The sequence below is a fragment of the Canis lupus genome, chromosome 2 (genome assembly GCF_048164855.1).
Source record: "Canis lupus baileyi chromosome 2, mCanLup2.hap1, whole genome shotgun sequence".
Taxonomy (NCBI): domain Eukaryota; kingdom Metazoa; phylum Chordata; class Mammalia; order Carnivora; family Canidae; genus Canis; species Canis lupus.
The window spans coordinates 60,001,072-60,023,115 of record NC_132839.1 but is presented as its reverse complement, the minus strand read 5'-3'; the positions used below and the strand labels follow the sequence as shown (position 1 = coordinate 60,023,115).

The 22,044-nt window shown below is 54.0% G+C and overlaps 1 protein-coding gene across 3 annotated transcripts in view; it reads left to right on the top strand.

The window, feature by feature from the left end:
- The window catches only part of PPP2R2C (protein phosphatase 2 regulatory subunit Bgamma), a 134,278-nt gene that overhangs the window by 91,530 nt on the left and 20,704 nt on the right, over positions 1-22,044 (top strand). For all 3 annotated transcript variants that reach the window (XM_072802507.1, XM_072802517.1, XM_072802498.1), the window contains exons 5-6: positions 537-714; positions 16,750-16,914. In XM_072802507.1, the coding sequence (XP_072658608.1) occupies positions 537-714; positions 16,750-16,914 (343 nt within the window). The remainder of the gene's footprint in view (positions 1-536; positions 715-16,749; positions 16,915-22,044) is intronic.

Here is a 22,044-nt window from a genome sequence, read left to right as displayed (position 1 = left end):
GCTTGGGTCCTCACCTTCCAGCAGTGGAAGGGGAAAGCAGGTAGAGAAGGCACACCTTGCCTCTTAACAGTCCAGCTCACCAGTGCCCTGTGTCACTGTGCTCACATCTATTGGTCAGAACTAGTCACATGGCCAGCTGGGAAATGTAGTTCTTGCGGGGGGAACCACCTCCTTGTGACAAGGGAACAAAAATGGTGGATAATTGGCTGGTGCTGCCACGATATTTTCTCATTCCATTTTACAGGTGAGGAAATTGGGGGCAGTGGGGTTCAGCCGCTTATTCAGAGTCATGCAGCAGGCTCAGCGCCAATCCCAGGAGGCCAGGCTTTCATGCAGGGCTGGCGGGTGATGGACATTGGCCACATGGCACTGCTTCTTTCTAGCATGTGCAGAATGGATGCCCACTGGCACATTCCCAGTGTCCAGTTTTGATCATGTAGCCCTGGCATGCCGTTTCCTGCCCTAGGCACCTACCCCCCCTGCACTCCCCCTCCTATCACCTCATCATCCTCTAGACTGCCCCCTCCTCTCTGCAGGTACCTGTGCTGAAGCCCATGGATTTGATGGTGGAGGTGAGCCCACGGAGAGTCTTCGCTAATGGCCATACCTACCACATCAACTCCATCTCCGTCAATAGTGACTGTGAGACGTACATGTCAGCGGATGACCTGCGCATCAACCTGTGGCACCTGGCCATCACTGACAGGAGCTTCAGTATCCTTTCCAGTGGTGGCCACCCACCATCTCCCAGGGCAGGGTGCTTCTGGGTGGGGCTGGTTGGCTCGGTTGTAAGCGAGCCGACTTGGGGGCTTCTGTTTCTGTTCAGCTTCTTCAGTGAGTGAGGCCCAAATTTGGAATCCTGATGAGCTGATTTATGAAACTTTAAAGCCATGGCTGCCAAGGCTTGTATTCAGCCTGTTGCCTTCTCCAAGTGGCTGTGTTCTCTGTCATGGGACCTCATCAGGGACGACAAAGGAGATAGAGTCCTGGGGTCAGACTTCCTGGAAGAGGGGTGAGCCACGGGAGAGTCAGCCAGAGGCTCCTATGGACCCTCCTCCCTGTTGCTCAAGGCAGGGGCTTCAGTGTTTGATGAGCAGCCTTGGGGTCCACCCCCCGCCCAGGGCTTAGAGTGACAGACAGTAAAGGTGTCAGAAGCCCCGTTATATGGGGTCAAAGGAGGGCTCAGCCTGGTGGTCCCCCATGTCTAGGCAAGCTAGGGGCAATAGGCTGGACTCCAGGTCCCGCTGACTGGTGAAGAACTTGGTACGCAAGTATGGGCCTGGGAGGGGCCGCAGGGGACAGAGCAGCCAGGTTGCTACTGTGTCACTCTGTGCAGACCAATAATAATAAACCTACACAGTGCAGCTCTGTGCCTGACATCGACATGTTCATATTAACTCATATCACCCTCACGACAACCCAGGAGGCAGGTGCTATCATGACCTCCTGTACAAATGAGGAAACCGAGTCCCAGGGAGCCAAGTTGACCTGCTCAAAGCTTACATCTAGCAAGTGTCTAGCCCAGGCTCCCTGGCCCCAACTCCCCATTTCTAACCTTTATGTTCAACTGCCCTTTGTGAAGTCTGTCCCCCAAGATGTGCAATGGAATGGGGTAGGAGGCCCCACCTGAGAGCTCTCATGCCAGCTGATGGTCCCCCAAGTGCCCCCTCTGTGCTTGGTGCCAGGGAGCTCCTGCTGCAGAAGCTCCCAACACAGGGTGTCGGACCTGCTACTGCAGCTGCCTTACCTGTCAGGAGGGGGTTGTGTCCCTCAGAGCAGAAGCCAGGATGGACTGGGAGGGAGTGTGGGAGTAGGAGGCAGCAGTCTGGAGGGTTTGAAGGAGAGAGAGGGGGTAGCAAATAGCTTCTGAGGCCCAAGAGCCAGGGACTGGCTGGAGGCCACTAGGCAGAGAGACCTGGGGCTCAGAGGAGCAGAGAAGCGAGCAAGCACATGCTGTTCCCTGAGCCCAGCAGGAGGATGTGAGGCTTTGCGGTCAGTGTGAGCCTCTGTGGGAGTCTCGCTCTGCTCCCTCCAGCTCGCGGACCTTGGTGAGTAATGGATCCCTGTGAGCCTCACTCACCCCTTTCCACTAGGACTGTGTCGTGCACACTCAGTGCGCCCCTCCTGGGTGTACCTAGCACAGAGCTAGTGCTCTGCATGTCTCCTTCCTGCCCCGAAGGTATGGTGCCCTCTGAGCCGGGAGGGTGGAAGTGGATTGAGGTGGTCACAAAAGTTCAAGGAGGGGCTGAAGCTGCAGCCACTTAGAAGAAATGGAAGCTCAGATTTGGTGTGGTGGAGAAGGCTGGGCTAGGCATCTGCCTGGCCCTCCATTCAGGCTGGAAGCCCAGTGGGCCCTACCCCTGTCCCGGTGCTTAGAGCTTCAGTTGATCAGGACTCTTGGTTGCAAGGCTTAGAACACCTCATCCCTCCTGGTTCAAGCAAAACACAGGCCTCTACTGACTTAGGGACCGTGAGAAGGCTTCAGGCACAGGTGGATTCAAGGGCTAAAACAATGTCATTAGATGGTTCTCTCTGCTTCTTGCCTCTACTCTCTGCTCTGGCTCATCTCAGGTGCCACATGGTGGCAAATTAGGGCCAGTGACACGTGCCTTGTCCTCCCAGAATAAAGCCCAAGAGAAAAGAGACCAGTTTTCTGTGAACTGTCCCCCCAGGCACCCCATGGCTCTGATTAGGCCTCAGGGGCCCCTCTGAACCTGTGACTGTGGGTGAGGGATGCAATGCTCTGACTGGCCAGGTCTGAGCCAAGGGAGCTGGAGAGGGTCAGTGTGTAGCGGGGGGTCCCCTCAGAAGAAGCAGGCACTCCCTCAGCAGTTGGGAGCTCCCATGGTGGGATGCACAGGCAGATGTCTGCTGCCAACTTTGAGGTGTTGACCAGCCTCCTAGCAGAATAAAATGAGTCATGTGGGAGCCCCGGATCTGCAAACGGGGTGGGCGTGGGGGCATGGGACTTGTGTCATGGCAGCTGGCTGTCCTCAGCTCTTCCTCCCAGCACTCTCCAGTGCACAGACCAGTTTGCCATTCGTTATCTCGCAAGGCCTTCATGTTGGCATGAAAGCTGGAAGCAGTGGTGCATTATCACCCCATTCTGCAGATGCAGAAATAGAGGTTTTGGGAGACAGAACTGGCTGACAAAGCAGAGCTGAGTGGGACTCGCGCTCGGGCCTCTGCAGCCTGGCCCCAGGCTGTTGGCCCAGCCCTTAGGCTGCCGGCTGCAGCCCCCATCGCAGGCTATGCTGGGGACGCAGCCCCTGCCCAATTGACGCTGCTGGGCTGCTGTAAGGACTCAGGAACACTGCAAATGCCCTTTACAAACTGTAAAGCCTTGCAGCTATGTAAGGGTTACTGTTCCCTTTCATTCAGCCATTAATTCCTGGTATGTCTTCTGACTTGGGCCCATGCTGAGCCCCGGGGACACAGGGACAATGAAAGAAACTTGGCCCTGCCAGTGGGGGCCTCCAGGTGGTATCAGGGACATCACCCTTGCTGTGAGCAGGGCAGCACCGGCACGAGCTGCAGTGGGCATGTCATAGCGGGGCATGGTGGGTAAGGATGGTAGGAGAGCTGTGCATGTGTGTCCTGGGTGGACTGGATTCCAGCAGGCAAGCCCAGAGGCCAGGAGCCCAGCAAGGAGATCCAAGGAGAGGTGGCGATGGGTAGGCAGGGGCTTGGCCATGGGCAGGCTGCAGTGGCATAGTGGGGCAGTGGGCTGTCTCATAACTGTCTTTAGGACCAAGGTGGCCACAGGACATTGGAACAAGCTAGGCCTGAATAAGAAAAGAGGGTTGATCCACTGCAGGTTGTGCCCTGTCCATATGCTGGAGAGCATGCCATTCACCGCTGTATTTATTGAGCACCTTCTGTGTACCGGGCTCTGTGCCTGACTTTGAATTAGATAGATAAAGAGCCCTGCCCTCCTGGAGCCAGCAGACAATAAACCATTAATATAGTAAACAAATAACATACCCAGCATGCAAGCAGCTGACAAGTGCAGTGAGGCCACGGAGCGCAGTGGTGTGCATTTTTCCCAGCCCTGTTTATCTCTGTGGCTGCAGGTGTGGGTTAGGTGGAGTATGAGCCAGGATGGGGGGTTTTGCCAAGTAAATAAGCAGACAGGAAGCTGACAGTGCCTGAATCTAGGAGGAGGAGATGGCTAGTGACGAGAGAGGAACATCAGTCATTGGAGGGGGGAGGACCTCCTGGGAACCCAGAGTCTTCTCTGCTGTCCTGCCTCCTAACTCCGTGTTAAAACATGTGTGCTGCGTCTTCATTTTGTGCGAGTGAGTTGGTAGTTGATCACAATGTAAAGACAACCTGGCCCTTGAGGTGGAGGAGTGTGGGTACTGCAGAACACTGATGGTTGCCAAGCTGGGCTCCAGGCAGCTCCTGCCCGTGGAAGGGGAGTACCCAGTAGGCTGATGGAAGGGGCGGAGAGGAGTCCCCAGGGGTGCGTGGTGGTTGTGGAAACCTCCCCTGCTGAGACCAATTCATCAGGGAACTATGTTGCATGGTTCCCTGCTCCTTGGAGAGCAGGCCCAGGGAGCTCCCCAGGGCCTGCTGCTGCTTGGCCACCAGAGTGACAAGAGTCACCCCTCCCACCCCAGCACAGAGACCAGCACCTGCCCTGCAGAGGCCAGCCTCCTGACAGGGAAGGCCTCAGGACCATGGGCTGTGGCCGTGATGATGGTCCTGTGCAGCTGAGTAACTAAACAAGGCGTTTCATTTCCAAAATGGGAGGAGGCCGGCAAGGCCTGCCAAGCTGGAGAGTGGCTCTGCATTGGGAGACCCTTTTTGTGCAAGCCCGTGGTTGGGGGGGGGGGGCGTCTGGGCCTGGGGCTTACCCTCCCTTTGACTCATGCCTTCTGGTGTCTTGATTTGCCATAATGCTGCTGTTCCATCTCCAAGCCACCAGAAGTTCTCTGCAGCAGCACCACCTCCTCATGTCGAAATAGCAACGATTTCCACCTAGGCTGGAGAATTGATCTCCAGCAAAGGTTTTAAGAGAAAGGAAAATCTTTGTAATAAAGAAGAAAAGGTGGGCGTTGTTTTGACCAATGAGAATAGATAGTAAGAAAGCTTAGAGGACCTTTCTGCTGCTAATTTGAGAATTGGCTGCTCTGAGAGGAGAGGCAGGGGAGCCTGGTGCTCACGGAGCCTCTCTGTGTGCCGGGCACACACATGGTGCAGCGCCTCCTTCCTCCCCCTCACCCGCTAGATGGGAAGAGGTGCCAAGCCCTTTCTTTTCTCCCCCTAGTTGGCTCTGGAATCATGCCTTCGTCTCCATCCCTGCCAGAGGCCCTGCTGGAGCCAGACCATTCCTGCCTGGCCCATTGCCTGAATCCCACACGTCTCAGCAGAACTCTGGTCTGACCTTGTGGGGCCCTGGCTTAAAGCTCTTGGTGACTCTTGTGCATCAGGCTTCCTCACACCTCTGGGCTGTTGGGTTTCTCTTCATGTTTTGGGGGGTTGAGAGGTGGGGGCGCTCTGCCTTCTGCTCTTCCTTCCCTGGATCGCTCTTTCTCCTTCTCATAGCCTGGCTGGCTCCCATTTGCCCATAAGTGTCACTCACAGCCCCCTTCACCCAGTCATCTCGACTCTGTCCACTCTGTTTGCCTCCTAGGCTGTCAGAGCCCCTCACTCCCTGGTCACACTGGACTTTCCTCATCTCTTAGTATGATGCCTGCCCCGTTTTCTGGTGAAAACCTTGAGATTTGGTGCACCCAGTCTGAGCCCTCTCTGTATCCCCATACATAATGCAGGGCCCAGCACATAGTAGGTGCTTAGGAGTAGCTACACATGGTGACTTTGGATGGAGGGATTCCAGTCCCCATGTAGTCTTAGGATGTAGACACCTCCTTATAAATCTGGGTTCCGGGGGACCCAGAGACCCTAGCCCCTAAAGAGCAGTAATCTGGGGTCTAGTGGACCTGTGCTTAGATTCATTGTGTAACCTCCGGGGCCACCAATTTCCCCCAGTGTAAAATGGGCCTATTACCTTGTCCTAAGGATATTTGTAAGGAATAAAGAAATCATGCACGTTAGAGACCTGGCAGTAATCAGGGCCCAGCAGGTGGCCCGTGTTTCCCTCCTTAAACAGCAGCTCCCCAGATCTTTGAGGCTGGCTCTCATAAAACCCCTGCGTCGTCTCTGATTGTTGAAGCCCCCTTTCTTCCCTGGCGCTGTGTCCACATCTGTTTAAACAACCTCTCACGTCCTTTAACCAACATTTGAGACAGTTAGGCGGCTCTGAGTGATTTTTCTGGAGCTCGATGCCTCTTAAAGGTAACAGATTGCACAGAGGGTCTCAGCTGATGGGCCTCTGCTTTATTTTTAGCACTTGGAGAATTGCGAAGATGGTTCAATTGATTTTTCTCCCCCCCTGAGCGATTTCTCATGGTGGAAGCTGGCATTGCACCAAGCCTCGGTCTGGAGCAAGTTTCTAATTGCCATTTTAGAGAGCAGGTCCTGAAGCTAGGCGGGATGTTGCGGCAGTAGGGGCAGAGGCTCCAAACCCCAGTCTGCACATGGCCACCTGCAGGCTAGGCATGTTCCCCTTGCAGGAAACAAAGGAAGGGACTGGCTGAGGCCCCTCCATGTGCCAGGCTCTGTGAGGGCCAAAAATCCTGGAGCCTGGCGTCCAGCCTGCCTCCATTGCTCACTCACAGGTGACCCTGCTGGTCACTTAGCCTTCCCCAGCCTTGCTTTCCTCGTCAGTTCAGTGCAGGTGTGTCTCCTGTGCTGGGGGCTAGAGGGTGGAGTAGCCAATGAGCGCAGGGCCTGATGAGCTATAGACACAACCCACACGGGCCCTGACCCACTGTCAGGCACCCTACAGGCTGCCTTTTTCCATTCTCCTGTAGTACCACTCTACAGAGAAGGAACAAGAACATCTGCTCAGAAATGCCCCGAATCTGAATCCCCCAAATTGGTTTCCACCAGAAAGCCTGTGGTTAAGCTGTTTGCCTGCACACAGCTGCTTTCCGGGCTCAACAAGGCCGGGCTTCCAATGGGGCCCAAGTGCCGGTGCAGCTGTCCTTGGTGCTGACTCTGCTGGCAGCTGGTGTTGTGGGTCCCCCTCCCGACCACCTCACACACCCCGTCACCCCTTCGTGAGCACTTACTCGGTGCCAAACAGAGCTCTAAGCACGTTGCACATACTAATTCTCTTTAATCCTCCTGACAACACAGTGGAGTAGGCATTATTAACATCCCTCTTTTGTAGACGAGGAAACTAAGCCACAGGAAGAGCAAGTAATTATCCAGAGTTACCCAGCTGGGAAGTGCCAGGGCCTAGGATTCAGACTCAGGCCCTCTGGGTGCAGAACCCACACGCTTCACTGTCATGCTGCACTGCCTCTCAGTGGTGAGAGCGGCAAGCCCCGCAGCAGCCACTGTTATTTCACCTCCAGTCTGCAGGCAGGAGCGCCTCAAGCCCTTACATCAGCTTGTCATGGGGTCCTGTCATTCTCTCTGTTTTGTGGGTGGCATGGAGATGAGCCCTGAGAAGCTCTGAGAAGCTCGTCCAGCCCCATTGGGCAGTGATATTTCCTGGCTCTACTTTTAGATCCTAAGGGAGAGCAGGTGCTTTTTGCCCCACTTCAGGCCAGAGTGGGGATTGTTTGGTGACAGAGGTGACAGGTGACACAGGCGGCCAGGTGCACGGGGAGGGGGGGAGGAGTGGGGGGGGGTGGCTGCTGTGTCCTCTAGTGGTGGGAATGCATGACTCTCCTGTGCTTCTCATCCCTCCTGACAGGCCTCTGTGGCATTTCTGTGACATGCTCCAGATTAACCACCCACCCCAGCCCCCACTCCAGAGCCTCCTCTCCCACCCTCTCCCCATCGGGTTCCAGCTGGCTGGATAACTCCTACTCTTGTAAGTCCTCAGCTTAATACCCCTGCCTCCCTGACTCTCCAGACCAGCTCAGGGCCTCCCCAAAAATCCCATCCCATGTACCCTGTGTGTTTCTCCCGGATGATCATCGTGGGCCTCTTGGCTTCACTGCTGGGCCGGAAGGCCTGGTTATGGGGAGGTCAGGATGGGCTCTGGTTTGCCCTTTCTCAGTGACCATGAAAAGATAGCCACCTGGTTGTGCGTCCTGCTCCGTCCTGTCTGGGGTTTCTCTCCCAGATCTTAGGAGCCAAAGCATACAATTCAGCATAAACCCTCAAGTCCTGGTTTTTTTTTTTTTTTTCAGGCGGGGGGAATACACTGTTCCTTTGGCAATCCGCTTAATTTCCTGTTTTTCCAGAGGAAGAGAAAGACTCTGCTTCTGATTTAATGAACTTTAATTCTTGCTAAAAGTACTAACTGTGTTCTAGGGACTTAAAAAAAATAAATGTCTAAGTCATTTTATTTATTTTCATTGTGAGGGCCTTTGACTTATGTCATCTCATTAAATCCTCATCATAGGCCTGCAAACAGATTTTATCAGTCCATTCTATAGATGAGAAAAGCAAAGTGCAGGGAGGTTGAGAAGTTTTCTGGAGGTCTCACAGCTATTTGTGATGGGGCTAGACACTCAAGCCTCGGTCTTTGTGACTCAGAACTGAGTACTCTCTTCTCTGGCTCAGTATTTGGGAATCGCATAAGCTGGCTGTGCTAGAGATGGGTAGACTGGCTCACTGCATGGAGAAGACCCACAAGGGCTTCCATGGGCTTGTGTGGTGAGCAGTTACACGGGATCGCCCCTCTTCATGACCCCACATAGTCCCAGCAATCTGACTCTTCTCTCTGAGCAGGACTGCATCCTCCCCGAGCAGGATGGTACCATCATAGTTAGTAAGGCTCTGAGCAGAGAAGGGAAAGAGGCTGTCATGGGCTGAGTTGCATCCCACCAAAATATATATGTTGAGATCCTAACCCTGGGACCTCAAATGTGATGGTATTTGGTCTTTAAAGAGGTGATTAAGGTGAAACAAATATCAGGATGGGTCCTAATCCACCTTACAAGAGGAGGAGGTTAGGACCCATAATGGGGAAGATCATGTCAGGACACGGGGAGAAGACAGCCATCTACACACTCAGGAGAGAAGCCTCAAAGACATCAACCTTCTGACACCCTGATCTTGAATTTCCAGCCTCCAGGACTAGGAGAGAATAACTTTTTGTTTAAACCGCCCATCTATGGCATTTGTTGTGGCAACCCCTAGCAAATTCATACAGAGGCAAAGGTTGCCAGGAACCTCTTTACAGGATCCGATAGGGTTTGGCCAGAGTACTTCTAGCTCATCTTTGTAACCAGGTCATCTTTTGGAGAAAATCTGCTGAAAAAAAAGGCAGCTTTGCCGGCTGTGCCTCAACAGGACTATCTCCGTGTGCTGGAGGCCTTCCGGGGTACTTGCACCCAGTGTCTCTGGAGAGCCTGTGGGAAGGCTTCTCTGGCGTGGTCCTTGGCGGAGCTGCCTCCATTCTCATGTGGTGGCTGCTCGGTCACCATGGTAACCGCCTCCCCCATCCTGAGAGCGTGTTCCAGCCGAGACATCTAGATAAACCACGCTTTGCTCAGTTCAATCAATGGAGCCCAAGGCTGCATCCTTCTCATCATTGAACTCTCCCCACCACGCTATTAGTACCCTTCTTGCAGGGTCACAAGCCAGTCCAGGGTGCCCCAGAAGCATTGCCTGGGGGTTTGTATATATTGTGTGGAGATGCTCTCACTCCAGAACAGAGGGAGTACAGGGAGGAGCAGTGGCTGGGAGTTAGGAAGCCAGAACTCTATCCTTGCTCTGCTGGGCTCTGCATGTGGTCCCTGGCACGTCACTTGCCAGCCCTGTGGAGCACCCATGGACGTGGAGCGTAGGTAGTCCTTCCCACAGGGATGCGAGGTGCCTGGCCCATAGATGCGGGGTCCAGGGCTGCCCTCCACAGCTCTCTGAAGGTTTGACTGTGTCTTCAACCTCAGTTAGTTGCTGCATCTTTATAGCATCATCTGTTGTGGTGCTGCCGCTAGAGCCTGTTGTGATGTTAGTTAATATTTGTGTACCTCTTTGATGTTTCTGGGATGGTTTCCATACCCACTTCTCACTTGAACTCCTTCCCAAACAAACCAATGATATTTATTCATTTCGTGTGCCTAACTTGTTTCATGGCCAGGGGAAATTTGGCCAAGGATGAGAGATGGCCCTGTGTACCTGTGCCCACCCCCTGTTCGAGTAGGGGAGATGAGGCTCAGAGGGAAACCTCAGAAGAATGGGACCACTGGAGGTCCTGTGACCTTCTCCCCGACATTTCAGGGGCTCTCCGGGTGGGGCCTCATGGGCTTGCAGCCCAGGGATTGAGGGCTGACATCGGTGCTCCATGCCGATGTGACCTTGGCTGGCTTCAGGCCATCAGGCCATGCCTTTGGCAGCAGGAGATGAAGGAGTTTCTATAAAAATCTCTGCAAACCTGATGACTCTGCAGAAGGCCCGCCTGGAGTACATTCCAGTGTCCTTGACAGCAAGAGCCACAGACTTTGCTCCAGGATGGGATGAATGCCTGTTTCTGAGCTTTGCGGACTCCCCCAGGGAAGGCCTGGAGCTCACAGGGTACAGGGGGCACCGGAGGATGGCCTCATGCTGGTGGCAGGGGGTGGGGTCAGGCCAGGGGGGCTGCTTTATACCCTGGTCCTGTGTGGGATCAAGGAGGGAGACTGCTGTGACAAAAGCAAGATTGCAGTCCTTCTTCTAGGCCTGGGGCCATCCAAGTACAGCCCTAGGGCCCGAACCCCCCTCTTGGTATTTTATGTTCATTCAGCTGCTCCCATTCACCTACATGTTGTCTGTGCCTGTTTTGCAATAGAGCACCAGAGTTGGTAAGTGGAGATGAGAGCTTAGAGCCTGCTAAGCCTAAAATGTTTATTCTCTAGCCTTTTATAGACCTCTACCTGCCCTGGATCTAGAGCACCCGTTCACACTGAAGGTAAAGGGATTTATTGTATGACAGGAGGCAGGAGAGGAGCCGGGAGGAGCCAGAGACCTCCCCTGAGGCTAGTGCTCCAGGGAGCAGCACGCCTCTCCGCCCACTCAGGCTGTCAGGGGCTGGGGTTTGCACTTCCCACCCCTGCTCTGCTTTGCCCCTGTCATAGCGGGTATATTGCTAGCTCTAGAATCCAGCTTAGCCAGTCCTGGGCTGGGACCCTCTGCCAAGTCCCAAGGAACGGCTTTTCCTTGCTGAGCCTCCACGTCCCCATCCACAGGATGGGGTGCATGTTACTTGCAGGTGGAGAGGTTGGAACAAGACACAGATGTGAAGCAGGGTGATCGTGGCCATCCCACAGGGCATATCAGGTGCATATAGGTGCCAGGTGCTGGGCTGGAGTTAGGTGTATAAATGGCAACACAATTTTGCCCGCACTCAGATGAGTGAAGCAGACAGGACAGATAGTATTTGCAGCCTGAAAAGCTCAGTGCTAGCAGGTCTATGAGCAGAGTGCAGTGGGGACCTAAGGAAGGCACTGTGGGGAATCCGACCTTCCCAAGAACCTTGCAGAAACCCGATGAGTAGCGCTCTTGAGCACTCATGTGGCTGCAGCAAGGCTTCCTGTGTGCTGCAGGGTGATGGCTTTTTAAATGGCCCTTGTCAGTGACAGCCCCCTGCTAAAGGGCCCCCACCCTGCTCCCCTGGCTTGGCGTCTCCCTGAGCCCAGGTTCATCTCCACTTTAAGGGCTTCTTACCCTTGAGATGGGTGTGACTCTTCCTGCGCTGCCCCGGCCTGGCCCGGGTCACAGGGACCCATGAGGACAGGCTGATTGGCTCACTGACCTCAGCAGCTATCCTAAGAAGCCCCTGCTGTATGCTGGGTGCTGCAGCAGTGACCCTGACAGACTGGGAAGGTGGGCAGTCAACCAGCGAGCACTGGGCTACTAGTACGATGGCCACGCCACTGCTGCCCGGCTCCCAGAAGCAGCCTGGTGTCTGAGTTTCCCGTGGATGCCAGAACAAATGTCTGCAAACTGTGTGGCTTTACAACAGAAATTTCCTCCAGTTCTGCAGGCCAGAAGTTTGCAGTCCAGATGCTGGCAGGGCTGTGCTCCCTCTGGAGGCTACCCAGGAGGCTCTGTCTTGCCTCTCCCAGCTCTTGGTGGCCTCAGGCCTTCCTGGCAGCCACCTGACTCCAGCCTGCCTCTGTGGTCACATGGCCTCTGTGGGGGTCTCTTAGAAGGCACCTGTCACTGGTTTAGGGCCCACTCCAGAAATCCAGGATGGCCTCCTCTTAAAGATGCTTCAGTATATTCTACAAAGATTCTTTTTCTCAATGAGGCCACATTCACAGTTTCTGGGATTAGGATATGGATAGGTATTAAGGGGCTACCATTTAACCTACCGTTCTGGAAAAAATCCCTCGTGCTCAGTCAGGAGCTGTGGCGCCAGGGGAGTTGTCATCATCATCATCCTCCTCCCTACACAACCTACTCCTCTCTCCACCTCCCTAGTCTGCAAACTTAGTTGTCAAGGTGTGACTGGAGGTTAAACAGAAGCCCATCAGACAGGTAGAGCGCAATTAGATTGAAAACAGAACATGAGGGATCCCTGGGTGGCACAGCGGTTTGGCGCCTGCCTTTGGCCCAGGGCGCGATCCTGGAGACCTGGGATCGAATCCCACGTCGGGCTCCCGGTGCACGTAGCCTGCTTCTCCCTCTGCCTGTGTCTCTGCCTCTCTCTCTCTCTCTGTGTGTGACTATCATAAATAAATAAAAATTAAAAAAAAGAAGAAAAAGAAAACAGAACATGAATAATTCACGTAGCTTTGCTGGGGTGGGGAGCAGGGGGGTGCTTATAGATGAGTCTAACTATGCTCAGTCTCCAGGGAGTCCAGTCTGCCATGAACCTCATCAAGCACCATGTATGAGTGGGTTCTATGCCACTGACCATGAAATGGGGGAGAGGCCACCTGGGGGTCAATGCTTCAAATGAAAAGGTTCTCCAGGATCATGCCCAACCCCTCATTTTGCAAATGGGAGAAACAGGCTTTAGGAACAGGAATGACATTTGCGCGTGGCACTGAGCAGTCCAGAGAGCATGAAGACCACACACTTAGCCCAAGGCCTCCAGCTTCTGACCCAGCACAGGTCCCGCCAAAGCCAAAGCCGCCACATATGGTCACAGTTGGACCAAATGTCCCATGGCCCACGTGCACAAGGCTACTCAGTGTGAGTCCAGGAGGAGGGTCTGCAGTATCTATATAATGTAATTATCATGCCGTGGAGTCTTCATCCACACCTACCTCCCTTGTCAGGAGTCTGTCTTCCAGCCCGGCTCTGTGATGTGATGAAGGGAACTCGACAGGAACGGCCCTACTCAATACCCACCTGCACCTGCAGGGAGCTGGGGAGCAGGTGCAGGGCAGGTCCTGTGGTGAGCGGAGCCCGAGGTCTTGGAGAGGCTGCCCTGGAGTCAGGTCTGGTGCCCGTGCGCTGAAGGATGCTGTGCTGTCCCGGGAGATGTGGGCACGGCTCTGGGCCCTGCCCTGGGATTCAGAGGCGTGAGACTGCCTGCTGAGCCTCAGGAGCCCTTGCTCTACAGGGGCCCTGGCCTGTTGGCCATGACTGTGGTTTTGTCTTCCTCCACTGGGATCACATAGAAATATTTCCCATTCATCTCTCCAGCACCCACTGGAGCCAGAGTCCTTTGTTTGAAACAGCAAGAGATTTCCTGAGTGTTGCTTGAGCGCTAAGAACTCTGGGTCCTGGGCTGTCAGCGGGACCCTGGCAGGGGACGCTGTGTCTCCTGAGCCCACACACAGGACCCTCCATCCATGTGCATCATCCTTAGCCAGCTCTGTGTCACCTGGTTCTGGCCTGTTTGATGCAGAAGGCTGCAGACATAATTGACTACCTTGTACTTCTAAAAGCCGTCATGCCTCGTACATATTTGTAACAAATGTTGTCATGAGGCTGCCAGGATTGGTTAAGCATCATGGGGTCACAGGAGGCATGCACTCTGGAATTGAGCAAAAAGGCTTGGCCATGGGCCCCTCATGAGTCTCAGAGTGGCAGGTGGGGCCCTGGAGAGGAGGCTTCTGAGCCCCCACACTGTGCTCCCTCTATGGGCACCAGTGTGCAAAGTGTCCCGGTCTTCCTATCTTTGTGAAAAGATTTTCATGAACACCAGCCTCCGTTCCCACGAGCCAGACACTAAGTAAATGTGGGTGGCCGGTGACTGAGCACATGGCCTATGACTCACAATGAACAACGGTCGTAAACAGAACAGTTGTCGTTGTCGTCGGGTACGTAAAAGTTTTGGTCTTTGTGGAAGCAGCGCCATTGGAGTTCAGACGTCACCCCTCTGATCCTTCTCCATTGAGGTGTGTTCTAGAACATCCTGTGGGATGTGAAGGCGGGCCTGTGAAGAGGCTTTGGACACCAAGTGGGTCGAGAGGGTAGGTTATGTGCAGAAGAAACAGACGATTGGAAAATCTCAGAGGCTTGAAACAGCCCAGGGGTATTTCATAGAGCAGGCCACCCAAGGTGAGGGTCTCAGAGCAGAGGGGAACATGTCACTGCACACCACGTGCTGGCTCTCACCACTACAGCCTGGGAGTGACACATGGTACCTGTCACTTCCACCTTCCATTCATCAGGAAGAGCAATAAGGGAGTGGCTGCCCTGAGTCCCACGGGGGCCCGTGGACAAATCCCCCTGCCCCCGAAGGGAAGCTGCAGTGGTTGGCAGGGCGTTTCCACCTTATCCCACTGCATCCTGCTCCCGGGGAAGTCATAGCCCTATGACACAGCGTAAACACATGTCGACTGCAAGCCAGCCTGCGTCCCCTGAGGCCTGGGCGCTTCTGTGTCCCCCAGGCTTCACTGGACCTTTGTGGCCTGCGTTCTGCAAAGAGAATTCAGTCCCTCTGGTGCAGAGCATCAAACAGGTGCTGTGCTAATGTGCATGACATTTCGTAAATGACCGCACATTTTCCCTGGACACCACTTTAAGTTGGGGGAGAAAAAAAAATAAGTTGGGGGAGAAACTGAAGCTGTTCCCAAGCAGGTGTCTGCAGGCGCTTAGCCCCCGGAGGATGGGGAGGGAATTGGCACAGAAGTGTTGGCTTTTTCTCTCCTACTGTTCTGTCTCATTTTTCATGATTTAATCTCTGCTTCTTATCATACCAGAAAACCGCAGTTTCCTGGGAAACCAGCCCAGGTTCCTTCTTCCTCCTCTCTCTATTTTTATGTGATTCTAATTTTCTGGTTATATAGTGAGGTGCTTCCAGCAGCAGTATTTGAGTGTGAGTGCACAGACCCTCCTTGCTGCCTCTGGTCACTTAGATCCATCTTTTATGATGTTTTATAAACTCTCATGTTCACAAAAGTCAGAAAATGCCTCTTAATGAGGCTGCGGTGGGAGGGGGAGGGAGGGCTGATGGCCGGTGAGTCTGACTTTCAATCAGAATTTTCCGCATGATAAAAAATACTTATGTCCCTGATACTCACTGAGCTCTGTAATGTGCCAAGCAGTGAGCGAGGGGCTTTGCCTCTTCTGATTTTCACAGCAAGACTGTGTTAGAACTGTTGGCCTATTTTATAGGTGAGGAACCAGAGGCATGAAGAGCCCCTCGACTGCACAGGCAAAAGGTGGCAGAGCTGGGATTTGAACCTTGGACTCCTGGGCCCACACGCACATTCATAGGGAGGAGAGGGCAAAAGCCCCACACAGGGCTGGGGAGACCAGAGACGAGGATGTTGCTGTCAGAGAGGAAAGTGACTTTAGGGCCCAGTGACTAGTCAGATCTGAAGCTGGAGAGGAAGAGGGGCGATGCCAGGCTCTGAAGGCTACACCAGGGGGTTCCGGTTCACTGCTGTAGGCAACAAGCAATGGATGGGGCCCAGACTTACTACTCACTGCTGAGCCATCCTGGACAAGTTGCTTACCCTCTCTGGGCTCTAGAGCATCTGTCAGGGATACTTTCTTTGCAGGCGACAAAATACTTGATCCTAAACAGAAAGTGGATTTATTGGCTTCCACGCTTAATCACCCAAGGGCCATGGCTTCTGATGAATCCTGATTCAGGATTCAAATGGTCTTGCCAGGTCTTTCCCCCCAGTCTATCTTTGGGGCTATCTACCCCACCCGTGGACTCCAGGTCTCCCTTGTCACAGCAGCAAGTATGCACCCCTCCTCTGCACACCACCCAGCCCAGCAGAGGACAGAGCTGCTCCCAGCATTCCCCACGTCTCAAGCCTGGAGCCCCTCTGTTGGCACCTCCGAGGCCACGTGCTCATCACTCATGGTGATTGCGAGTGGAGGGGAAGGCACAGATGAGAGCGGAGAACCCAGACAGGCAGAGAACTTTTTCTGCCAGGGAGAATCTCGATGCTGCGGACAGAAGGGGAGTGGGTTCCGGGGGTGGGGGTGCCCATACGCTCAGCTCCAGGCACAATTCACTGAGTGATGGGGAGAACCGAAATTGTTTACCAGGAGCCCAGCACATACTAGGCACTCAAAACCTCCTTGCCTTCTGCTTGGCCCCTGGTGAGGGGGCTGGAGGGGAGGCTGGGCACCTGGTGGGAGCCAGCTGGGAGAAAGCACAGGTCAGATGGGAGGCTGCGGGTCCAGGCTGATGGGGACAGTAGACGGCACCCAGCAGGGGCAGCCAGTGGGGGGTTGGGCATGCAGGTCTGCAGCACAGATACTGTCTGGGGCTTTGTCCAAGAATCTCAGGAATAGAGACGCAGCACAGATGCAGGGTGGATGGGAAGGCAGTGCGGCGAGGGTGCCCTCCCTTCTCTGCCCTTTCCTTGACAGCACCAGACATCGTGGACATCAAGCCGGCCAACATGGAAGACCTCACAGAGGTGATCACAGCATCTGAGTTCCACCCCCACCACTGCAACCTCTTTGTCTACAGCAGCAGCAAGGGCTCTCTGCGTCTCTGCGACATGCGTGCAGCCGCCCTGTGTGACAAGCACTCCAAACGTAAGTGTCGACACCATCCAGGACCCAGTACAAAGTGGGGGTGGCAGGGCAGCAGCCATCCTGGTGCTGTGACCCGGGGCGGGTGGGAGTAGCATAGGTGTGTTTTGCACTGTCTGGGGCTGGGGGGATCCTGGTCTTGCCTCCCACTGCCCCCCGGGTTCCCCGAGAGGAGCTGCCCAGCTTCTAGGGAGCAGGCAGCTAAAACAAGGGTCAGGGAGTAGGCTGGGAGCCAGAAGCTTAGGAGGGACCATACTCAGTGGTCAACTCCTCCAGGAAGCCTTCCCTGACCCCCACATTGGTTCGGGCCCCTTCTTTGCCCCCAGAGTCCCCAGAGATTCCCTCTCATGGACTGGCCACACCCTGTAGAACTTTCTGTGGGCTGGGGAGTCTCCCCCAGCAGCCTGTGAGCTCCACGAGGTCAGTTCCTGGTGCTGGAACCCACTACAGGACCCGCTGAGGGGATGCCATAGGGGTGCTGTGGGGATCCGGGCTGAGCAAGGTCCAGGGAATGCCAGAGGACGACTGTCACGACCACACAACAGCTCTCACTCACTGGATGCGCTGAGCTGGGTGCCCAGACAACTCTCAGCCACATCCTCTCACCCTCACTTGAGTTCTGACGGAGTCCTGAACAGAACAGGAAACTTAGGTTCCAGGGATGGGTCCAAGATCACCCAGAGTGAAAAGTGGTGAGGCAGGACCTGAAGCCTCTGGGATGTCCCAGCTGGTGCTCTCACCACCAGGCTGGGCTGCTTGGTGCTGGCATCCCCAGAGGCCCCCAAAGGCAGAGGATCAGGGGAAGTCAGGCCACAGTGTCCTTCCTAGGTAACCTTGCCATGGTAGCAGGGGTACAGGGACAGACAGGACCCAGTCAGGGGGGCGGGGACTGCTGTTCATCTCTGTATGCACCCCAGTGCCTACAACAGCGTCTGGAAATAAGTACTTGTTGAGTGAACAAACGAATGAGTGACCAGTAGGCTGGCGGAGGCGGGTTTATCAGAGGTCTGTTGGGAGGGACTGGGTCACTCTCTTCACCTCAGGAACGAAGTTTCCCTGGACAGTCCAAGAGGGTGGCTCTCAGCCGGTGCACAGGGACTCAGGCTCAGGACTCTCAGCAGCTGCCAGCCCCTCCCCCTCCTTGGCAAGCTCCGTCCCCCTACCTCTCACCACACTGTTCTTCCCTGGGCACGTCCATGCTCCAGTGTCCGGGGCTTCCTCACTGGGCACAGTGTCCTTTCTGGGTTTGCACCTGCTCAAGCAGCTTTCACCCATCCATGAGCCCCAAACCTCTCCAGGGGAGCCCAGACAGAGCCCTCATGCACATGCTCAGCCCCAGGAACAGCCTTCTCTCCAGCGCTGAGAGGGCTGAGTGGCCAGCACTCTGCAGGTCAGGGGAAGGATTGGTGTTATTCTAAATGAGAAGAGAAACCAGCAGAAGGTTGAGGGCAGGGCAGGATGTCACAAGACACGTGTTTGAAAAAAAGAAACTGCAGAGGTCAACGTGGAAGCAGGGGTGGGAGGAGCCCCTGCCAGGGTTCATTGAGAATAAACAGTGGACCCTGGGTGGGATAGCAAAGGTGGGGAGACAGGTCCCATCCTGGGTGTTCTTTGAAGCCTGAGCTAGCAGGCTTTGCCAAGTGGTGTGTGGACCATGATGACTCCATCGGAGGTTTGGTTTGTGTGGTGGGTGGAGGTGGGGTCCTGTCCAGGGGCCAGACAGCAGACATGCTGGGCGCAGGGCAGCCAGGAGCGGAGATGGGACCAACAGGCCTGTTCTGGACACGGTACGTGTGGGATTGTGTTGGGCTCCAGGGAGGGCTATCGGGACAGGGTCCTGGCTGGAGATAAACGTATGAAGTTTCCAGTGTGTGTGGATGGACAGGAAGCCCAGGATGTGAGTGTGGACAGTGCCCAGGCCCCTAAGAGCAGCCCAGGGCTGCATTGGGGTCCCAGAGCTGCCTAAACAGATGACCACAAACTTGGTAGCTTAAAACAACACAGATTTTTTTTTCTCTTATAGTTCTGCAGTTCAGAAGTCTGACATGAGTCTTATCCGACAAAAATCAAGGTGTCAGCAGGGCTGGTTCCTTCTGAGGCTCCGGGGACAGGGGGTGGAATCCATGCATCCCTATCTCCAGCCTCTGGGGCCGCCTGCAGTGCCTGGCTCTTGGCCCTCCCTCCAGCTGCAGCCCTCCCTCCAACTGCGTAGCCAGTGCTGGCTTTTCTCATGCTGCATCACACTGACCCTGCCTCTCCTGCTCCCCTTCCACTTTTAAGGACTCTGGTGATGACAGTGGGCCCACCTGGATGATTGAGCTCATAGGCAATCTTAATTTCCCCTTTGCCACATAACGTAACATATTGCCAGGTGCTGTGAATTAGGGTACAGACCGCTCTGGGGCTGTTATTCTGCACCCCCATCCCAGACCACCTTGTGCCCGCAGCCTGTGGCTCAGGATGGAGACTTGTCCGTGTGCAGCTCTGGGTCAGACTGGCACAGAACAAGGTGAAGAGAGGAGAGCCTGGGCTCTGCTCCTGGGCCAGCCTGAGCCCATGTGAGCCCCATAGGAAGGAAGGAGGATGAGACTTCATGGTCCAGCCTTTTTTATAGGGGCTGAATTCAGAAACACTCTAAACATCCAACAGAGCAAACGACAAGTGAATGACGGTGCCATCTGTATCCTGGAAGGTTGTCTGGTCATTTAGAATATTGAGTTAGAAGATTTTTAATGACACGAGGAAAAGGTTATGTTAAAGTATTTTGTGGGGGTAAGAAAGCCAGGCAAAAACTATTTTCGCCCAATAGTGGCAACAGGAAACAGGGACAAGAAACATGCCAAGCAATGGTCCCTGCATGGCGGGCTCTAGAAAGTCATACAGTATCCTTCTCTATCTAAGCTGTCTGTGTATTTGCATTTTAGCTTGGATTTTAACTCTGAATCAGGAAACACATGCGTGTGCAGGAAGGCTGGGATCTGGGGAGTAGAGAGCTCCGTGCACCCTGCACTCTTTGAATGATGTTTCTCAAGTGCTGGAGGGGAAGTCAGAGTCCCCCTTGGCTTCTGTCATCTGGTTCCCCGGGGGTCTGAGTGAGTGGCCACCTACCAGGGCAGCCATCACTTGCAGGCTTCCAGAGCACAGGCACACGCACATGGATTTCGGGCATGTAGCTGTCACACACCCTGGGGTGTATGCGCTGCAGGTGAATCACTCACAACCTCAAGAGTGCAAGAATTAGACCTTCATGTTGGATGACTCAACTCCATTTGTGTTTCTGGCCTCCTCTCCCGGAGTGGCCGTGAACATAGTAACTGGAGTTGCCTCTTCCTAGATCACGTTGAGATTCCAGAAGGCGTTTGTAGGGCCAAGGCATGAAGAGGGAGTGGTCTCTGTAGCTTCCGACCACCATGACCTCACGCTGTGCCCAGGCAGCCCTGGGGTCAGGGCTCTTGCAGAGACATTTTTCCATAAATGCAAAAATTCTGCATTTTGTATAAACATTTACAAGTGATGTAAATGATTATAAAGAAGATTACAATCTTCAACTGTCTTTTTTTCACTCTTTGTCCAGTTTTATTAGGATTATTCAACTCTTATAAAACAAGCTAGGTGGGCCACACTCTTTCTTTGCCTAAAAGTTATTTTAGCATTTGCTCCTTGAAGTCTTAGTGAAACTCATGTGTAGATCTGTTTCGATGATTGGATTATGCAGGTTTGCTATTGGAACAGATTCTGTATTTTCAATTTTTCTAGACTTCTTTTTTTTCGTTCTCAAACTCAGTATCTTGCAAGAAACTTTCCCTTTAATGCCAGTCAAGGGATCATCCACAGTCTTTTTTGGCGCCAAGCGTGCTTTGCGGCTTGTTTTCTGGTTCTTGCGTCACCTGCCTTCAGTAGTGAGCAGACGGAGTGTTTGCTTTCCCCAGATCAGATGATCGGAGGAGGATCCGAGACATAAACTCAGAACAGCACCCCGTGTTTCGCAAGCGCTCAACAAACGTCAGCTGGGCTGTTGCTGCCCGAGCTCCGGGCCAGCGCATCACAGGAATCCCACAGGGGGAAGCGACCAACGTGATCCCCTGTTCGAGGGACTCCATGCCCCGGCACAGCACAGGCTCTGTGCTGTCAAAAGCAGAAATAACTGTCTATTTTGAGGCATCATGGATGGTGTTTCCATGGTTACCCTGTCATAATGACTAGCAGACAAAAGACTCGAATTTCCACTGCTATGGAGGAAGATGTGAGGATGCAGGCTGGGCAGTGGAGTGGCCTGAGCAGCCCAGCTCTGCCCCTGACAGAGGGCCCAGGGAAGCCACCGCACCTCTCTCTGTGCCTCGATTTCCTTAACTGTCCTGTGCCAGAATCAACATCCACTCGTGATCCAGGACACCCTTCATCCAGTGAAGGGCAAGTCCCTGTTTCACCTGTTGGGAGGATGTTGTCTTGACCATGAATCTCTGAGTGCCACTACCAGCCACTCCTTAGTTTGGGCAGCAACTGGATCAGTGGACAGAAGCGAGGTATCAAGGAAAAGATCTCATCTTTGGGTCTGTTTAAAAACTCAGCTTCAACAACAACCATTTGTGTTCTGATTTGCAACAGCCGCAAAGGCATCCTGGCTTCTAGAGGCTGCTGTATCCCTCAGCTCACGGCCCTTCCGTCATCTCGAGTGTGGCATTCCAACCTCTGCTCCATCGTCCCGTCTCCTTCTTCTGCCTCTGACCTTCCTACTTTTCTCATAGGGACCTTTGTGGTTACAGTGGGGCTGCCTGGAGAATCCAGGATAATCTCTGTAGCTCAAGATCCTTTACTTACCCACATCTGCAGAGTCTTTTGCCACGTGGGGTAACATATGTCTCGTTCCAGAGATTAGAAAGTGGACATCTTTAGGGGCTGCTGCTGTTTCCCACATCTGCAGCACAGAGAGGTTAAGGTGTTTTCCCAAGATCACACAGCTAGGTGGAGCTAGGATAGAGGCTCTGATGGTCCCACGCCTATGAACTTGTACATTTCTCACTTAATCTTCACTAAGATTCACAGCCTGAGAACTAAGAACTCTCATGAGGATTGTGGATGAGCAAGGATCGTTGAAAGGGGCCAGGTGGGGCCGACTTCCAGGACTCACTCCTG